The following is a 15,921-nucleotide window of genomic DNA, read 5'->3' on the forward strand; positions in this document are numbered from 1 at the left end:
TGGTGGTGCTGGTGCTGGTGGTGGTGATGCTGGTGATGGTGGTGGTGGTGCTGGTGGTGCTGGTGGTGGTGCTGGTGGTGGTGCTGGTGGTGGTGATGCTGGTGATGGTGGTGGTGGTGCTGGTGGTGCTGGTGGTGGTGCTGGTGGTGCTGGTGGTGCTGGTGGTGGTGCTGGTGGTGATGGTGGTGATGGTGGTGATGGTGGTGGTGGTGATGGTGCTGCTGGTGGTGTGGGGAGCGGTGGTGGTAGTGGTTAGCGCGTTGCGCTACGAACCTGGCAACCCGGGTTCGATTCCCGCTCACGGCCAACGCCAGTGACGGATTATCTGAACCGGTCCTGGGCCTCCCCTAAGTCGACTCAGCCTCGAATGCGTACCTGCTGCGCTGTGTAGTAAACATCGCCACTGGGGAGACAAACGCGGCTGGGCGTGGTGTTGGCCACCCACCCCCCACCCCCGTGTGCCGTGCCGGCCTTTATAGGTGCTCGCTAACAGCACTTGCCCCCACAGTATGTTAAGGCTACACGGGGGATCTTTGTCTTTGATGCTGGTGGTGCTGGTGGACAGGCACAACGACACCAAGAAGTTCCTCGTGTGGGTGAACGAGGAGGATCACCTCCGCGTCATCTCCATGGAGAAGGGCGGCGACATGAAGTCCGTCTTCCAGCGCTTCTGCACCGGCCTCACCAAGGTGAGCAGCGGCCTCCCCCCTCCACCTACACCCCTCCCCTCCATCCCCTTCTGCCTTCCCCTCCCTCCTCCACCTAGTCCTCCTCCTCCAATCATCCCACATCCTTCCCTCCTCCTGGTCCTCCTACACCTCGATTTAACCGTCGGTCTCCGCCACGTCTTGCCCCCCTCCCCCTATGTCCCCACCCCCTCCCTCCCCCTGTCGCCCCCCCACCCCCCACCCCCCCACCCACCTCGCCCCCTTCCTCCTCGCCCCACCTACCCACCCACCTCATTGGCCCCGGCGGCAGATCGAGGATATCTTCAAGCAGAAGGGCCACCCGTTCATGTGGAACGAGCACCTGGGCTACGTGCTCACGTGTCCCTCCAACCTGGGCACGGGGCTGCGTGCCGGCGTGCACATCAAGCTGCCCCACCTCAGCAAGCATGCCGGCTTCGGGGACACGCTCAAGCGCCTGCGCCTGCAGAAGCGCGGCACGGGTACGCGCGCGCGTGTGTGTGTTAGTGACCGCGCGGGAGAGAGAGAAACACCGCAAACTCCAAATATACAGCAGACATCAGGTTCAGGATCGAACCCACGACCTCCTGCATTCCAGGAGAGGTGGTCAACATCTCCTAGCCACCGTATTGATGATGAGAGACACCGCAAACTCCAAATATACATCAGGCGTCAAGGTCAGGATCGAACCCACGACCTCCTGCATACCAGGCGAGGTAGTCAACATCTCCTAGCCACCGTGATGATGATGAGAGAGAGAGAGAGAGACACCGCAAACTCCAAATATATAGCAGGCGTCAGGGTCACGATCGAACCCACGACCTCCTGCATACCAGTCGAGGTAGTCAACATCTCCTAGCCATCGTGATGATGATGAGAGAGAGAAACACCGCAAACTTCAAATATACAGCAGGCGTCAGGGTCTGGATCGAACCCACGACCTCCTGCATACCAGGCGAGGGAGTTAACATCTAGCCCCCCTCTCTGGCAGGCGGCGTGGACACGGCGGCCGTCGGCGGCGTCTTCGACATCTCCAACGCCGACCGCATCGGCTTCTCCGAGGTGGAGCTCGTCCAGATGGTGGTGGACGGCGTGAAGCTGCTCGTCGAGATGGAGAAGCGCCTCGAGAAGGGCGGCAGCATCGACGACCTCGTGCCGGCGCCCAAGTGAGAGGAGCCCGGCACCCTCTTCGGTGATGGTGGGGGGGCGGGAGGAGCGGTGGTGGAAGATCAGCCGCTCGCCCACTCGCTCGCCCGCTCGCTCGCCCGCTCGCCCGCTCGCTCGCCCGCTCGCCCGCCCGCTCGCCCGCTCGCTCGCGTGTCCACTGCTCGCTCGCTCGCTCGTTCGCCCGCTCGCTCGCGTGTCCACTGCTCTCCACAATACTTTGCCTGTCCGTCCAGCTGCCTGCTCACCGAAACGCTCACCTGTCAATATACTGAACCGATCAAATTGTCCGTCCGGCGAACCGCTTACCGAAACACTCACCTGTCTATATACTGAACCGATCAAACTGTCCGTCCGGCAAACCGCTCACCGAAACACTCACCTGTCTATATACTGAACCGATCAAATTGTCCGTCCGGCGAACTGCTCACCGAAACACTCACCTGGCCGTCCAGCCCTCTCTGTTCATCGATTCGCTCAGCAGTTCGTCCGTTCGCTTGGCTTGCGTGCTATAAGCTCCCTGATTCAACTGTCTACCCACACACCTGGGCATCCAGATACCAACCAGTTCACCTGCGCGCCCACCCACGTACCCACGCAGCTGAAAGTCAGTATACCCATAAACCTACTTACACAGCCACCTACCCAGCCACGTGCCTACCTGCACAACCACCTGTACACCCGCTTCCCTACCTGCCCAGCTACCAATCTGCCGAGCCACTTACTCGCATACCCCAACCACCGCAACCTTACCCCACCTATCCAGTGCAACCGCCTACCGAAGTGTACCCCACGTACCCACCCACCAAATCACCTCCCCACTCAGCTACCTTTATCATTACTCTGTGTTGGTAGCTCACGTGACGCCATCCCGCCTCACCCCCCCCCCCACCTCACCCCCCTAGCCCCCCCCCCGCCCCCACCACATCGAGTGATGTCTAATGATGTAGCCCCCCCCCCCGTGTTACAACGCGCGTGGTGTGATTTATTTTTTATGATTATTATTGTGATTAAATGTTAAACGGTAGTATATTTTTTGGGGGGTTGTAATTTAGTGGTGATGATGATGACTCCGATTATGAAGGTTGACATAGGTCGTGATTAGGGCATTGTGGTGATGATGATGGTGATGATGAAGGTGATGATGATGATGATGGTAATTATGATGATGGCACCCGATGAACGTTAACTCTCATCGCGAGAGGCAATGATGATCGTAGTGATGACTTCATATATTGTGATGATGATGATGGTGGTGATGATGTTGATGCGGTTAACGATGATTTCTTAAAGAGGTTAGAAGCATTTCAGATGGCGGTACCACACTCGTTCTCTTCCACCTAAACCCAACACGGACACACACACACACGCACGAGTGATCAAATGCTGCTAAAATGAACACAAGAACGTTGTACGCCACGCGTATTACACACACACACTGAGAGATGCATCACCACACGTACACACACAGGTACACAATATATTCCTAATGACATCACCATTAGCCTAGGGAAATAGATGAGGTCAGCGTTGGTCTGTATCGGGTCCCGCGTGACGCTACTCCCCTCTACCCTTGCCTCGCTTCCTCTCTGTCTCTCTCTCTCTTACAACTAAATTAACAAACACAGAGAGACAGGGCCGTCCATATGGGTGGGCAACTCATCCAGTGTGACACCCCCCCCCCCACAACGCCTTCAAAATAAATCGAAAGTATTACATCTGGCACCGTGACGTCGAAGCGCGGGCGCCCCCCCCCCACTCTTCCCACCAAAGCGCGGGGCCCGGGGCGGTCGTCCGTGATTAGTCGTGCACTCGAGGGACGGCTCTGCCCAGAGGCTGAGAGGCCACTAAACTCACGCACCCCCCCCCCCCCGGTCCTCCTTGATTGAAGAGGGACCACCCAACCACCCAACCACCCAACCACCCCCCACTCTGTCACCCTCCCCAAACCGCGCTCTTACCAGTGGACCTTGTTTTCTATGGAAGTCGCTCGAAACTGCGATCGATAGAAAACAAAATAAAAGCGGATGAGACGCGAAGTGTTTATGGCGCTGTGGCTTCCTCTGTGCGCGCGTGTGGAGTGTGTTGAGTGTGCGTGCGTGGTGAGTGATGGTGGCTTGCGTGTGTGGGGAATGATTGTGGCTGTGTGTGTGTGTGGAGAGTGTGTAATGAGTGTGAGTGGTGAGTGATTGTGGCTGTCTGTGTGTGGAGAATGTGTGATGAGTGTGTGTGGGGAATGATTGTGGCTGTGTGTGTGTGGAGAGTGTGTAATGAGTGTGAGTGGTGAGTGATGGTACGAGTGGAGCGGTTAGCGCCCTGCGCTACGGACCTGGCGTCCCGAGTTAGATTCCCGCTCACGGCCAACACCAGTGACGATTATCTGGACCGGACCTGGGCCTCCCCTAGGTCGACTCAGCCTCAAATGAGTACCTGGTACGGTGTGTAAATATTGCAACCAGGGAGACAAAGGCGGCCGGGTGTGGTGCTGGCCACCCACCCCCTCGTGTGCCGTGCCGGCTTTGCAAAGGTGCTCGTTAACAGCACTTGCCCCAACAGTCCGTTCAGGCTATACGGGGGATCTTTGTCTTTGGTGTAGCCCATGGTGGTACACGGTTATAGTAACCGCACGGTAATATTATTCCCATTTTAAAGAGACAGCTTTTCCGGTATCGATCCCGATGGGAGATCTCAGGGGCTCCTCTAAGCACCCTTTAAGGGTGTGTGTGAGCGTCTTACGGCTGTGGATATTTGGGGTGGGGTTTAATACATTGATGTAAGCGCAGCCCTGCAAGTGCTTGATCACGCCGCTGCTGACGGAAGTGGCCCCTCTATTGAAACAAACGTTTTTTGAACTTTACTAGGTAAGGCCCACTGAGCTGTATTCGCTCATTTTAAGAAGCGACATTTCGTCGTGTGGAAATGTCTCGCAGCCAAATACGCGACGGGAAAACACCTGAGGATCCGGAGAACAATGCACGCGACCACGAGGAGAGAGAGAGAAAGACACCGCAAACTCCAAATATACAGCAGCATGCGTCAGGGTCGGGATCGAACCCACGACCTCCTATATGCCAGGCGAGGTAGTTAACATATCCTAGCCACCGTGATGATGATGAGAGAGAGAGAGACACCGCAAACTCCAAATATACAGCAGCAAGCGTCAGGGTCGGGATCGAACCCACGCCCTCCTGTATACCAGGCGAGGTAGTTAACATCTCCTAGCCACCGTGATGATGATGAGAGAGAGATACACCGCAAACTCCAAATATACAGCAGCAGGCGTCAGAGTCGGGATCGAACCCACGACCTCCTGTACACCAGGCGAGGTGGTTAACATCTCGCCACCACAACTGTCGAGCTTAGAGGGGGGTAATTCGGTCTCCTCTTCCACGGTGAGCAGAGACAAAGACGCGTCTGGAGAAGAGATTCGGAGCACCCACATTTGACCCCACGGCACGCGTCACCTGCCCTTCGATCACGGGCGAACAGCAGCGGCGAAGTCGTCGAAAGTGCGGGACGTGGACACAGGGCGCAGGAGAGAAGGGAACGTGGTGAGGGGGGGGATTGCGGAACCGACGTTCAAATTGCCACGCCGGCAGATGGAATCAGGTCAGCTTTTAAGAGCGGTGGCGCTGCGGTTGGGCACGCCACGGTTCCCGCTCGCGGTCAACCACCAGAAGACGAATATCTCAACCGGTACCGGTCGTGGGTCTCCCCTAGGTCGGCTCAGCCTTCGACGAGGCAACGTCGTGCGCTGTGGCGATCATCGTCGGCGCTTTACGCACTAAAAGCACTTGCCTCAATTGCCTGCAAGAGGCTGCACGCGAGACCTTTGTCTTTGCTTGACAGGTGTGCGCGCGTGTGTGGAGGTGGATGGGGGGGGGTGGGTGGTGGGAGGAGGGGCTGCGAGGCCCCAGTATCGTATTTAATTGGAGCAAGGGAGGGGGTGATGACAGGGGGGGTGGGGTGGGGGCAAAGGGGGTAAAAGGGGGTAGACGAAGGTGGAAAGGGCGAGAGGGGGGAGCAGGTGAGGGTGGGAGGGGGCCACGTGTGGAGCGAGGGAGGACGCTGGGCGGAGGGGAGGAAGTGGGGGGAGCGGGCGGAGTAAAGGGGAGGAAAAGGGGGGGGGCGAGTGGGGGTGGGTGATGATCAGGGACGGAAACAGAGGGGAGAATAGGGGAGGGGGTGGCGGTCGAGACCCCCCCCACCCCGCTAGGACAGGGGGTGGACGGGGAGGCTGTGAGTTGAACTCGCAGCGTACAGCTGCTGTGAGTACGCATTGTGTGGGAGTCCAGTTCACCATGGGAGTCCAGTTCACCATGGAAGTCCAGTTCACCATGGGAGTCCAATTCACCATGGGACTCCAGTTCACCATGGGAGGCCAGTTCACTATGGGACTCCAGTTTACCATGGAAGTCCAGTTCACCATGGGAGTCCAGTTCACTATGGGACTCCAGTTCACCATGGGATGCCAGTTCACTATGTGACTCCAGTTCACCATGGAAGTGCAGTTCACCATGGAAGTCCAGTTCACCATGAGCAGGAGTCGTAAACCTGTAGTTCCAGAGCTGATATTTATTTAGGACTACCCGTCTCGTCTTCACCACACAGTGCCTTGCGGCTCTTTAAATATGTGTATTTTACACCGAATTCGAGATAGAACGATCCTCTTGTTGTTATGTTCGTCGGATCCTGACCCAGCAATATAAATCTGTACGTGACAGGTCATTTATCGACAGGTCTCGCGTGTGGTGGGGTAAAGTGTGGGTACTCACAACTGGCAGCGAGATGTTTACTACCTCGCTTGGTATGCAGGAGGTCGTGGGTTCGATCCTGACCCTGACGCCTGCTGGAAATTTGCAATTTTCGTCTCTCTCCCCGCTTTGTCACGTGTATTTTCCTCCGGGTCCTCCGGTGTTTCCCCTCCACATTTCGAATAAACATCATGCGTTTAGGGTATTTGGGTTGCAATAAATTTCCAAACGATAAGCCACTTTGTTGAGCTATCATTTGTGCAAGCCGGATCGCTTCTGAAAAAAAGATAGCTTAGTGTGGGCCTTACCTGGTAAAATTAATATGTTTTAGTTTAGTAAATAAATACGCCAGGCCAGCGTGCGAGAGGAGGATACAGGACTTCTATACTAGTCTATAGGGTCTCCCCAGAGCTCACCTCGAGTGTAGGCCTCTTCCGCCAGCAGTGGCGAGAGCGAGACATTGCAGGGCCTGCGCTTCTACCCTTTCCCACCCCACTTATTCCTGCTTTTAAAAAAAAAATTACACCTCTCCAACAACCTAGTCGTTCTTGAACAAAGCCAGTTCAACGAAACGTCGAGATATGAATGCCTCGTCAATTGCATCAAAGTAATTATCTTTTATTTATACTGTATACATAAATGCACATGTACTGGACACCCAAAGACAAAGATTCTCGCCCACCCCCTATTAGCTTCAACAGACTTGTTGTGCCAAGTGCTATTAGCGAGTAGCACCTATGAAGGTCGGCACGGCACACGAGGGGGTGGGTGGCCAACACCACGCCCGGTCGCCTTTGTCTCCCTAGTGGCGATGTTTACACACCGCACCAGGTACCGGACTCATTTAAGGCTGAGTCGAGCAGGAGGGGGGGGAGGAGGAGATCCAGGACCAGTTCAGATAATCGTCACTGGTATTGGTGGCCGTGAGCTACACGACCGCTCGCCGAAGCGCGCACATTAACGCACACGTGTGTACGGAAATACACGTGCACAGGAACACGCGTGTACATATGCATGTTGAAGTTCTTTCGCACCTCCGATTAACACGGTTGGATACTTACGGTGCGAAAGAAGTTCACGTAAGCACGTACGTTGCCAACCGTGCTAATCGGAGGTGTCGGGGGAGGACAACAGTACGTACAGGACAACAATGCATTGTCCTTGTACTGGACTGAAGTGTACAGGAACACACACGTGTGTACAGGTGACCTCTGTGTCCACATATTAGCAAGGCAGCACAAGTTCCCCACCCGCCTTGCCACGGCAGAATAATGTCACGCAAAATTTTTGTTACAAATATTTTCTCCAATATATGTTGTTCCGATTGTGCTCTCGGCGTTCGGGTATTGAGACGAAAGGACCCCCCTATCTCTTTGCGTGCAGAGAAGTGACGCGCGGAAGTGGACATCACAGAGGCACATCTGAGTGATCTCTGGAACCACAACGTCGCAGGCGGCGCTTTTCACACTCACCCTGCCGCGGAGAGCGACCTTCAAAAGCTGCTCATGATTTTATATTTTAAGGGCAATGTTGATGACATATTTACGTCCTCATCTGTTTACATATTGTTGCTGTGGTCACCCTATAGATCTGTTTTCATACTTCCGTAGCTTTAATCGTGGAATTGTTCTGTGATCAGTCTTGACAAAAATAACCTGCCCCAGACGATTTACGCTGCAGGGAATTTAATATCACGGTTTGAGATTGTGCAACGTTGTCAGTTTTCCATTTGACACGATTGGGTTTTTTTTTGCACAGATTTATATTTGTTTAATCGATGTACAGTACAGTACTCGTGTTCGTTTTGCTTGCGTCTTATTGGTGACCCAGGTCGGGTCACTCTTGCAGGTGAGACTCCATATATCCTGACCCCATGAGTTCTCTGATCCACGTTAAATCAAATCAATATTATTCAGAATAAAGGTATTTTGTGTTCGATCGCGTAAATAGAAATGTGCCGTTATCCCACCACCACCCGACACAGTCAATTGGCAAGGTTTGTAACCTATCCAAATCGTAGCCAATGAGTGACTACTTCAGCACAAACGGTGTGTTGGAGAGTAAACCCAAATCAATTATAATTCGAGTACTGTGACGTTTCTCAGATCTATTTAGGACCGGAAACGGGAAGGCTTCTTCACAATTCTGGCTACATGGCCCGACGAAGCTAGCCGTTGTCCAAATCACCAGCGAAACGTCACGGCGACTCGAATTGCAAATGGTCGTGGGTTTACTCTCCAACACGCCGGTGGTGCTGAAACAGTAACTCGTAGTTGGCCACGTATTGTTTACGCGGGTCGGTTGTTGGTGGTATAAACCCTCGAAGAGACGACGAATCAGCTCGTCTGAAAGCCGATACCGATAGCGCGACGGGCGCTGAGATTTGCAGTGTTGCAAGTTCCAAGCCGCGAACAGCAGAGGGCGAAACGGGGGGAACCCGCCCGTTGGAACGAATGAATGCCAAACAAAGGCAACGCATCTCGTCAAGAACACTGTGACGTTTTTTTAAAGGAGGAGCTAAATAAATGGAGTATGGTAATAGTCGAATATGTATTTAATTGAATATATTCAACAATTAATCGCGCGGATGCACAGGGTAGAGATTATGGTGGTTAAAATCTGGCTTTGTTTTCACGTTACCGGTAACCGAATGAGAAAAACCGGTTAAACCCGGTTTTCCACACACACAAATGTCTCGCAACAAACATAACATTATGGGACCCCTTTGGTGGCATGGAAATTTTGAAAAATATCATCGGCTTTAACCTTTCCGGCATTAATAACAGGAGGTGTTCAGACGTCCAAAGGTATATTAGCTGCTCGACCCGAGCTATCAATGCTTTTGTAGTGGGTTCCAGGAGACTTGCGACATACCTTGGAGGCAACACTTTTATTTATAACAACGTATCACGGCACCCCTTTACCCCGCTCACTAAGGAGGTACAGCCTCCGGGCTCTATCACTCGGGGTAAGCTAAAGCCCTCTGGCTAGGGGTGACCTAGGGGAGACTGGCTGACCCGACCCAGCCAGACCACTGGTCCGTATTCGGGCCCAGTCCTTAAAAGGACGTCGGGTCCCGAAGTCCCAGGGTCCTAACCTAGCTGGTCTTCAGTCTTCGTAGCACTGCCTCGAGCCGACCTGAGAGCCGCCTTTTATACTCGTCCCGGGGACTCTTCGCCCCCGGTACCGCCCCTTTTCTGGAATCTTCCAGAGAATCCTGGAAAGGCCCCTCCCCTCCCCAGCCCTCACCTGCGGTTGGGGAGGAGAACCCAGCCTCTCTATGGTCCGGCTTTCTCTCTCTATCCCCTTGTACAGGCTGGCACCCCCTACATACCGCTGGCCGTAACTGCAGGTAAGTAAACAGGCGGTGTGTGCATACGTATGTCCGACGCTACACTTTGATACTTGCATTGCCCTTGCTGTGCTCGCATTTTTGGCGTTGTTCTCTGACCCACTAACACCGGTGGAGAAACGGGGCCATACAGGAGGCTGCAGCTCTGGCGTAGGCCAATCAGTTTCAAGGACAATGCACAACGTTGTTTTGAAAGCACGTTTATGAGAAATAAGAATAGGTAAAGTCACGTAGGTATAAAGTAAAATAAATCACGACGTTTCGGGCGCAACACAAGCGTCCGTCATCAGGTGGGAAAGCATGGTCTGCTGCTGAGGCAGACTGTTTTAAAAGATTAATAAGAATAGGTTTTACCATTTCCGGCATTAAAAGATATTCAAACACCAAATAGAAACCTGTTTGCAAGGTATCAAGTCTGCATTAAACCCACGAACTTGTTTGTGGTGACCATGCAAACATGTTCTGATAATAAATAGCATTGTCTTTGAAACTGATTGGCCTACACCAGATACAGCAGCCTTCTTTATGGCCTAGTCTCACCAGTGTCAGACCAGAGCACGTTTGTTCTTCATGTTTTAACACAAGACTCATGCGTAGTTAATGCAGACTTGGTTTGTCTATTTGGTGTACTAACATCTTCACACCTCCTGTTAGTATTAAGGCCGGGAAGGGTAAAGCCTATTCTTATTTTCCATCAGACGTCACATCGTATCTATGTTTGTTGTCATTCAGTAGAATAAAATTATCATTGGTTAAAACGCGACTCCAATACCCCACAGGACAACGTAAATGTGATGGCGAGAAAAAAAACCCCACTCAATACATTCAAAGCACTGGGTGGCCTTGGAAAAAATACAATCTAATAGGCGACGTGTCGGGCAATAGCCCTTCTTCATAGCACACAGAGAGGTCGACTGAGGCCATTCTACCTCTCTGGAGATCGCTGTATACGTCTCCGGCCTCTCCGTATACCATGAACAAGTAAACCCGTAAAAACTAAGTTTTTCACTATAAATCCTTTATATGCGTGGCGGCTAGAGTCTTCTCGTCCTCTGGCTTGAGATGGCTGCCACCAATGGGTCAGATGATTGTCTGCCAGTATTAAACAATTGGTAATTAAATATTTAATTTGTTTTCCCTAAACAGTGTAAAATTTTGGGAATTTTTTTTCATGAACATTAATTGTCTCGCACAACGAGTCTGTGTGGAAAATGTCAGCTCGATTGGATCACGGGAAGTGGGTTAAAAAACGACCGAAAGATTTGCACGGTCGTAAGCAAGCAAGCAAGCACGCAAGCAAGCACGCAAGCAAGCAAGCAAGCGAACTTAATATAAAGGATTTAAAAATATATTCGCCTGTGGAGGACGCGGGGATCGATCCCGCGACCTTTGGCATGGGAAGTGAGGGCGCTACCAACTGCGCTACTCCGCCACGGCCTGTGGAGGGTTTACGCTCTGGGCTCCTACACTGTGACGTTCAGCCAAAGCCATGAATGAGTTGTATTTGAATAAATGTAAAATAAATTGTTTTTGCCTAACAAGTGTAACATTTTTGAAATTTTTTTTCACGAACATTAATTGTCTCGCACAACGAGTCTGTGTGGAAAATGTCAGCTCGATTTGATCACGGGAAGTGGGTTAAAAAACGACCGAAATATTTGCACGGTCGTAAGCAAGCAAGCAAGCACGCAAGCAAGCAAGCAAGCGAACTTAATATAAAGGATTTAAAAAGGGCCATTTCCCGAAACGTCGCCTGTTTTATATTGCTCCTTGTAAAGGCCACACTCAGTGTTATTGACCCCACGTGTTGGTTTGAGCCGTTGTTGTTAATTGTGAGTGTGCATCGTCGCCAACGCGGCAGCAGCAGCAGGGAATCTGTGTTAATGAACATTTGCTGCCATCTACCGATACGAGGTCGGTGATGTCGGCTAAAACAAAAAGGCACGTAAAGACACACCCCGACTTACGAACGAGTCACGTAGCTCACTATGTTCGTAAGTCGAGGACCACGAGTACCGTTTAAACCCCTCGCTATTCACGAGTTTCAACATATACCAATTCATTCGGCACGCCTCGGCTGCCCGCTTTGTTCTCAGGTGTCGCAGTAAGCCCGCGTGCCACGGGATAGGCACGACCCTGAAGTTCCTCCTGAACGAGCGAGTGTGCGTTTTTAACTCTACGCTTTGCTTGCGAGTTGCCCTTAATCGTGGCTCCAAGGCGTCCCGCGAGAGGGGCGCGTGCGTCTGCTCCTTTGCTTCAGTGATAATGCGTCATTTTCGCAATGATCGTGAGCCCGAATTCAAGTGTAGATGCAACTCCACGCTACTACGATGTTGGGGGTTTTGTTTTTTTCACTACCGTTGTCTAAGAGCTCATGGGACCCTTTTTTCCAGCATCGAAGGATGAAAATGAAGAATAGGTTTTACCCCTTTCTGGCAATAAAACAGGAAGTCTACATCATGGGACCTCCTTTGCCAGTACCAAAAAATGAGGATAGGTTTGCCCCTTTATTCTGGCAACAAAACAGGTGTTAAGATGTTAAAACACCAAACTGAAACCTTTTACAAGGAATCATGTCTGCATTAACCACAATACTTGGGGTCAGAATGCAAACAAAAAACATACTCTGATAATAAATGCATTGTCTTTGAAACTGATTGGTCCACACCAGAGACAGCTTTCTTTTGAGCCTCGTCTCAAACGGTGTTAGACCATAAGACGCTATGTGTTTAATTTAATTTATGCGAGCCACCCACTTTTTCTTGAGCACATCAACATTTGATTCATTTCGGGGGTAAAACAAACGTCTGTTCTACTTTTGAGTGCAAATAAAAGTGTGTGCATTGAAAAGCGTTTCATGACCAATTTTGTCATCATACTGATAATAGCTCACTTCCTTTAGTCGCGTGGCTGCTGTTGTTGTTGGAGACCAGTTGTTAAGGCGCCAGCTGATTGATTGCTGCGTCGAGAATTGCGGAGTGGCAATGTTGATGACATATATTGTGTAACACATTTTTTTTTGTTCCTGGGTAGTGTTATTTTCCAATTGTTTATGCATCAAAAGTACAGAAAATAGCTATTATTCACCACAAACTTTGCTTTTGTGACCAGGACACTTACTACCCAGAAACAAACATTGTGTTACATCGTGCTATGCCTCCACGTCCATATATAGAAATCTGCGAGCCTAATAGGCTGTGTGTGAGTTTATTCGAGCTGTGTGTGAGCCTAAGGGCCCATGTATGAGCCTGGTTTTATATGTGAATCTACATATCTATGTGCAAGTCTGTGGGTTGCAGAGTAAATCTATAGATCTGTGTGCGAGTCTATGGGTCTCAGGGTGAATCTATAGATATGTCTTTTGTGTGTGGCTGTTGATGCTGTACATTGAGATATGTACCATGTTGCACTTCTTTCACACCGTACGTAGCCAACCACGCTAATCGGAGGTGCTCGGTTGAAAAACAACAAACTAAACACAACAACAAGCAGTTCGAGGTGGTCGATCAGGCAAGATGATTGCCGAGTCAGGAGTAGTGGAGTGTTGAATAACTATACAGTAATCGCTGCTGGGACGACGATGCCTCACCTGCCTCCGTATTTGTGGATCGGCCACCGAGTCTTGAGTCGCCACCCGTCCCATGGCTCTGTGTCTGGGTGGGTACAACAGTCTCCGTACTACATCATCACCACCATCATTGTCATCAATTATAATACACTTGGTTGGTGCAATGGATGCGGTGGCGGTCTATGAACCTCGCGGATGTTTGGGTCTTTCAAGGCGTATGATGCTCATGATGATGATGCAGCTTCGTGTGTTTGCTGCTGCTGCTGCTGCTGCTGCTGCTGCTGCTGCTGCTGCTGCTGCTGCTGCTGCTGCTGCTGCTGCTGCTGCTGCTGCTGCTGCTGCTGCTGCTGCTGCTGCTGCTGCTGCTGCTGCTGCTGCTGCTGCTGCTGCTGCTGCTGCTGCTGCTGCTGCTGCTGCTGCTGCTGCTGCTGCTGCTGCTGCTGCTGCTGCTGCTGCTGCTGCTGCTGCTGCTGCTGCTGCTGCTGCTGCTGCTGCTGCTGCTGCTGCTGCTGCTGCTGCTGCTGCTGCTGCTGCTGCTGCTGCTGCTGCTGCTGCTGCTGCTGCTGCTGCTGCTGCTGCTGCTGCTGCTGCTGCTGCTGCTGCTGCTGCTGCTGCTGCTGCTGCTGCTGCTGCTGCTGCTGCTGCTGCTGCTGCTGCTGCTGCTGCTGCTGCTGCTGCTGCTGCTGCTGCTGCTGCTGCTGCTGCTGCTGCTGCTGCTGCTGCTGCTGCTGCTGCTGCTGCTGCTGCTGCTGCTGCTGCTGCTGCTGCTGCTGCTGCTGCTGCTGCTGCTGCTGCTGCTGCTGCTGCTGCTGCTGCTGCTGCTGCTGCTGCTGCTGCTGCTGCTGCTGCTGCTGCTGCTGCTGCTGCTGCTGCTGCTGCTGCTGCTGCTGCTGCTGCTGCTGCTGCTGCTGCTGCTGCTGCTGCTGCTGCTGCTGCTGCTGCTGCTGCTGCTGCTGCTGCTGCTGCTGCTGCTGCTGCTGCTGCTGCTGCTGCTGCTGCTGCTGCTGCTGCTGCTGCTGCTGCTGCTGCTGCTGCTGCTGCTGCTGCTGCTGCTGCTGCTGCTGCTGCTGCTGCTGCTGCTGCTGCTGCTGCTGCTGCTGCTGCTGCTGCTGCTGCTGCTGCTGCTGCTGCTGCTGCTGCTGCTGCTGCTGCTGCTGCTGCTGCTGCTGCTGCTGCTGCTGCTGCTGCTGCTGCTGCTGCTGCTGCTGCTGCTGCTGCTGCTGCTGCTGCTGCTGCTGCTGCTGCTGCTGCTGCTGCTGCTGCTGCTGCTGCTGCTGCTGCTGCTGCTGCTGCTGCTGCTGCTGCTGCTGCTGCTGCTGCTGCTGCTGCTGCTGCTGCTGCTGCTGCTGCTGCTGCTGCTGCTGCTGCTGCTGCTGCTGCTGCTGCTGCTGCTGCTGCTGCTGCTGCTGCTGCTGCTGCTGCTGCTGCTGCTGCTGCTGCTGCTGCTGCTGCTGCTGCTGCTGCTGCTGCTGCTGCTGCTGCTGCTGCTGCTGCTGCTGCTGCTGCTGCTGCTGCTGCTGCTGCTGCTGCTGCTGCTGCTGCTGCTGCTGCTGCTGCTGCTGCTGCTGCTGCTGCTGCTGCTGCTGCTGCTGCTGCTGCTGCTGCTGCTGCTGCTGCTGCTGCTGCTGCTGCTGCTGCTGCTGCTGCTGCTGCTGCTGCTGCTGCTGCTGCTGCTGCTGCTGCTGCTGCTGCTGCTGCTGCTGCTGCTGCTGCTGCTGCTGCTGCTGCTGCTGCTGCTGCTGCTGCTGCTGCTGCTGCTGCTGCTGCTGCTGCTGCTGCTGCTGCTGCTGCTGCTGCTGCTGCTGCTGCTGCTGCTGCTGCTGCTGCTGCTGCTGCTGCTGCTGCTGCTGCTGCTGCTGCTGCTGCTGCTGCTGCTGCTGCTGCTGCTGCTGCTGCTGCTGCTGCTGCTGCTGCTGCTGCTGCTGCTGCTGCTGCTGCTGCTGCTGCTGCTGCTGCTGCTGCTGCTGCTGCTGCTGCTGCTGCTGCTGCTGCTGCTGCTGCTGCTGCTGCTGCTGCTGCTGCTGCTGCTGCTGCTGCTGCTGCTGCTGCTGCTGCTGCTGCTGCTGCTGCTGCTGCTGCTGCTGCTGCTGCTGCTGCTGCTGCTGCTGCTGCTGCTGCTGCTGCTGCTGCTGCTGCTGCTGCTGCTGCTGCTGCTGCTGCTGCTGCTGCTGCTGCTGCTGCTGCTGCTGCTGCTGCTGCTGCTGCTGCTGCTGCTGCTGCTGCTGCTGCTGCTGCTGCTGCTGCTGCTGCTGCTGCTGCTGCTGCTGCTGCTGCTGCTGCTGCTGCTGCTGCTGCTGCTGCTGCTGCTGCTGCTGCTGCTGCTGCTGCTGCTGCTGCTGCTGCTGCTGCTGCTGCTGCTGCTGCTGCTGCTGCTGCTGCTGCTGCTGCTGCTGCTGC

The 15,921-nt window shown here is 53.5% G+C and overlaps 1 protein-coding gene and 1 pseudogene across 1 annotated transcript in view; one reads left to right on the plus strand and one right to left on the minus strand.

Moving 5' to 3' along the window:
- LOC144941768 (creatine kinase B-type-like) overlaps positions 1–3,894 on the plus strand; it is a 21,622-nt gene extending 17,728 nt beyond the window's left edge. The window contains exons 6-8 of the mRNA XM_078868195.1: positions 566–689; positions 979–1,168; positions 1,678–3,894. Coding sequence (XP_078724321.1) covers positions 566–689; positions 979–1,168; positions 1,678–1,856 — 493 coding nt within the window. The 3' untranslated portion in view covers positions 1,857–3,894. The remainder of the gene's footprint in view (positions 1–565; positions 690–978; positions 1,169–1,677) is intronic.
- Positions 3,158–15,703, minus strand: LOC144941618 (uncharacterized; annotated as a pseudogene).
- Between the last annotated feature and the right edge of the window lie 218 nt (positions 15,704–15,921).

The sequence above is a fragment of the Lampetra fluviatilis genome, chromosome 25 (assembly GCF_964198595.1).
Source record: "Lampetra fluviatilis chromosome 25, kcLamFluv1.1, whole genome shotgun sequence".
Lineage (NCBI taxonomy): Eukaryota > Metazoa > Chordata > Hyperoartia > Petromyzontiformes > Petromyzontidae > Lampetra > Lampetra fluviatilis.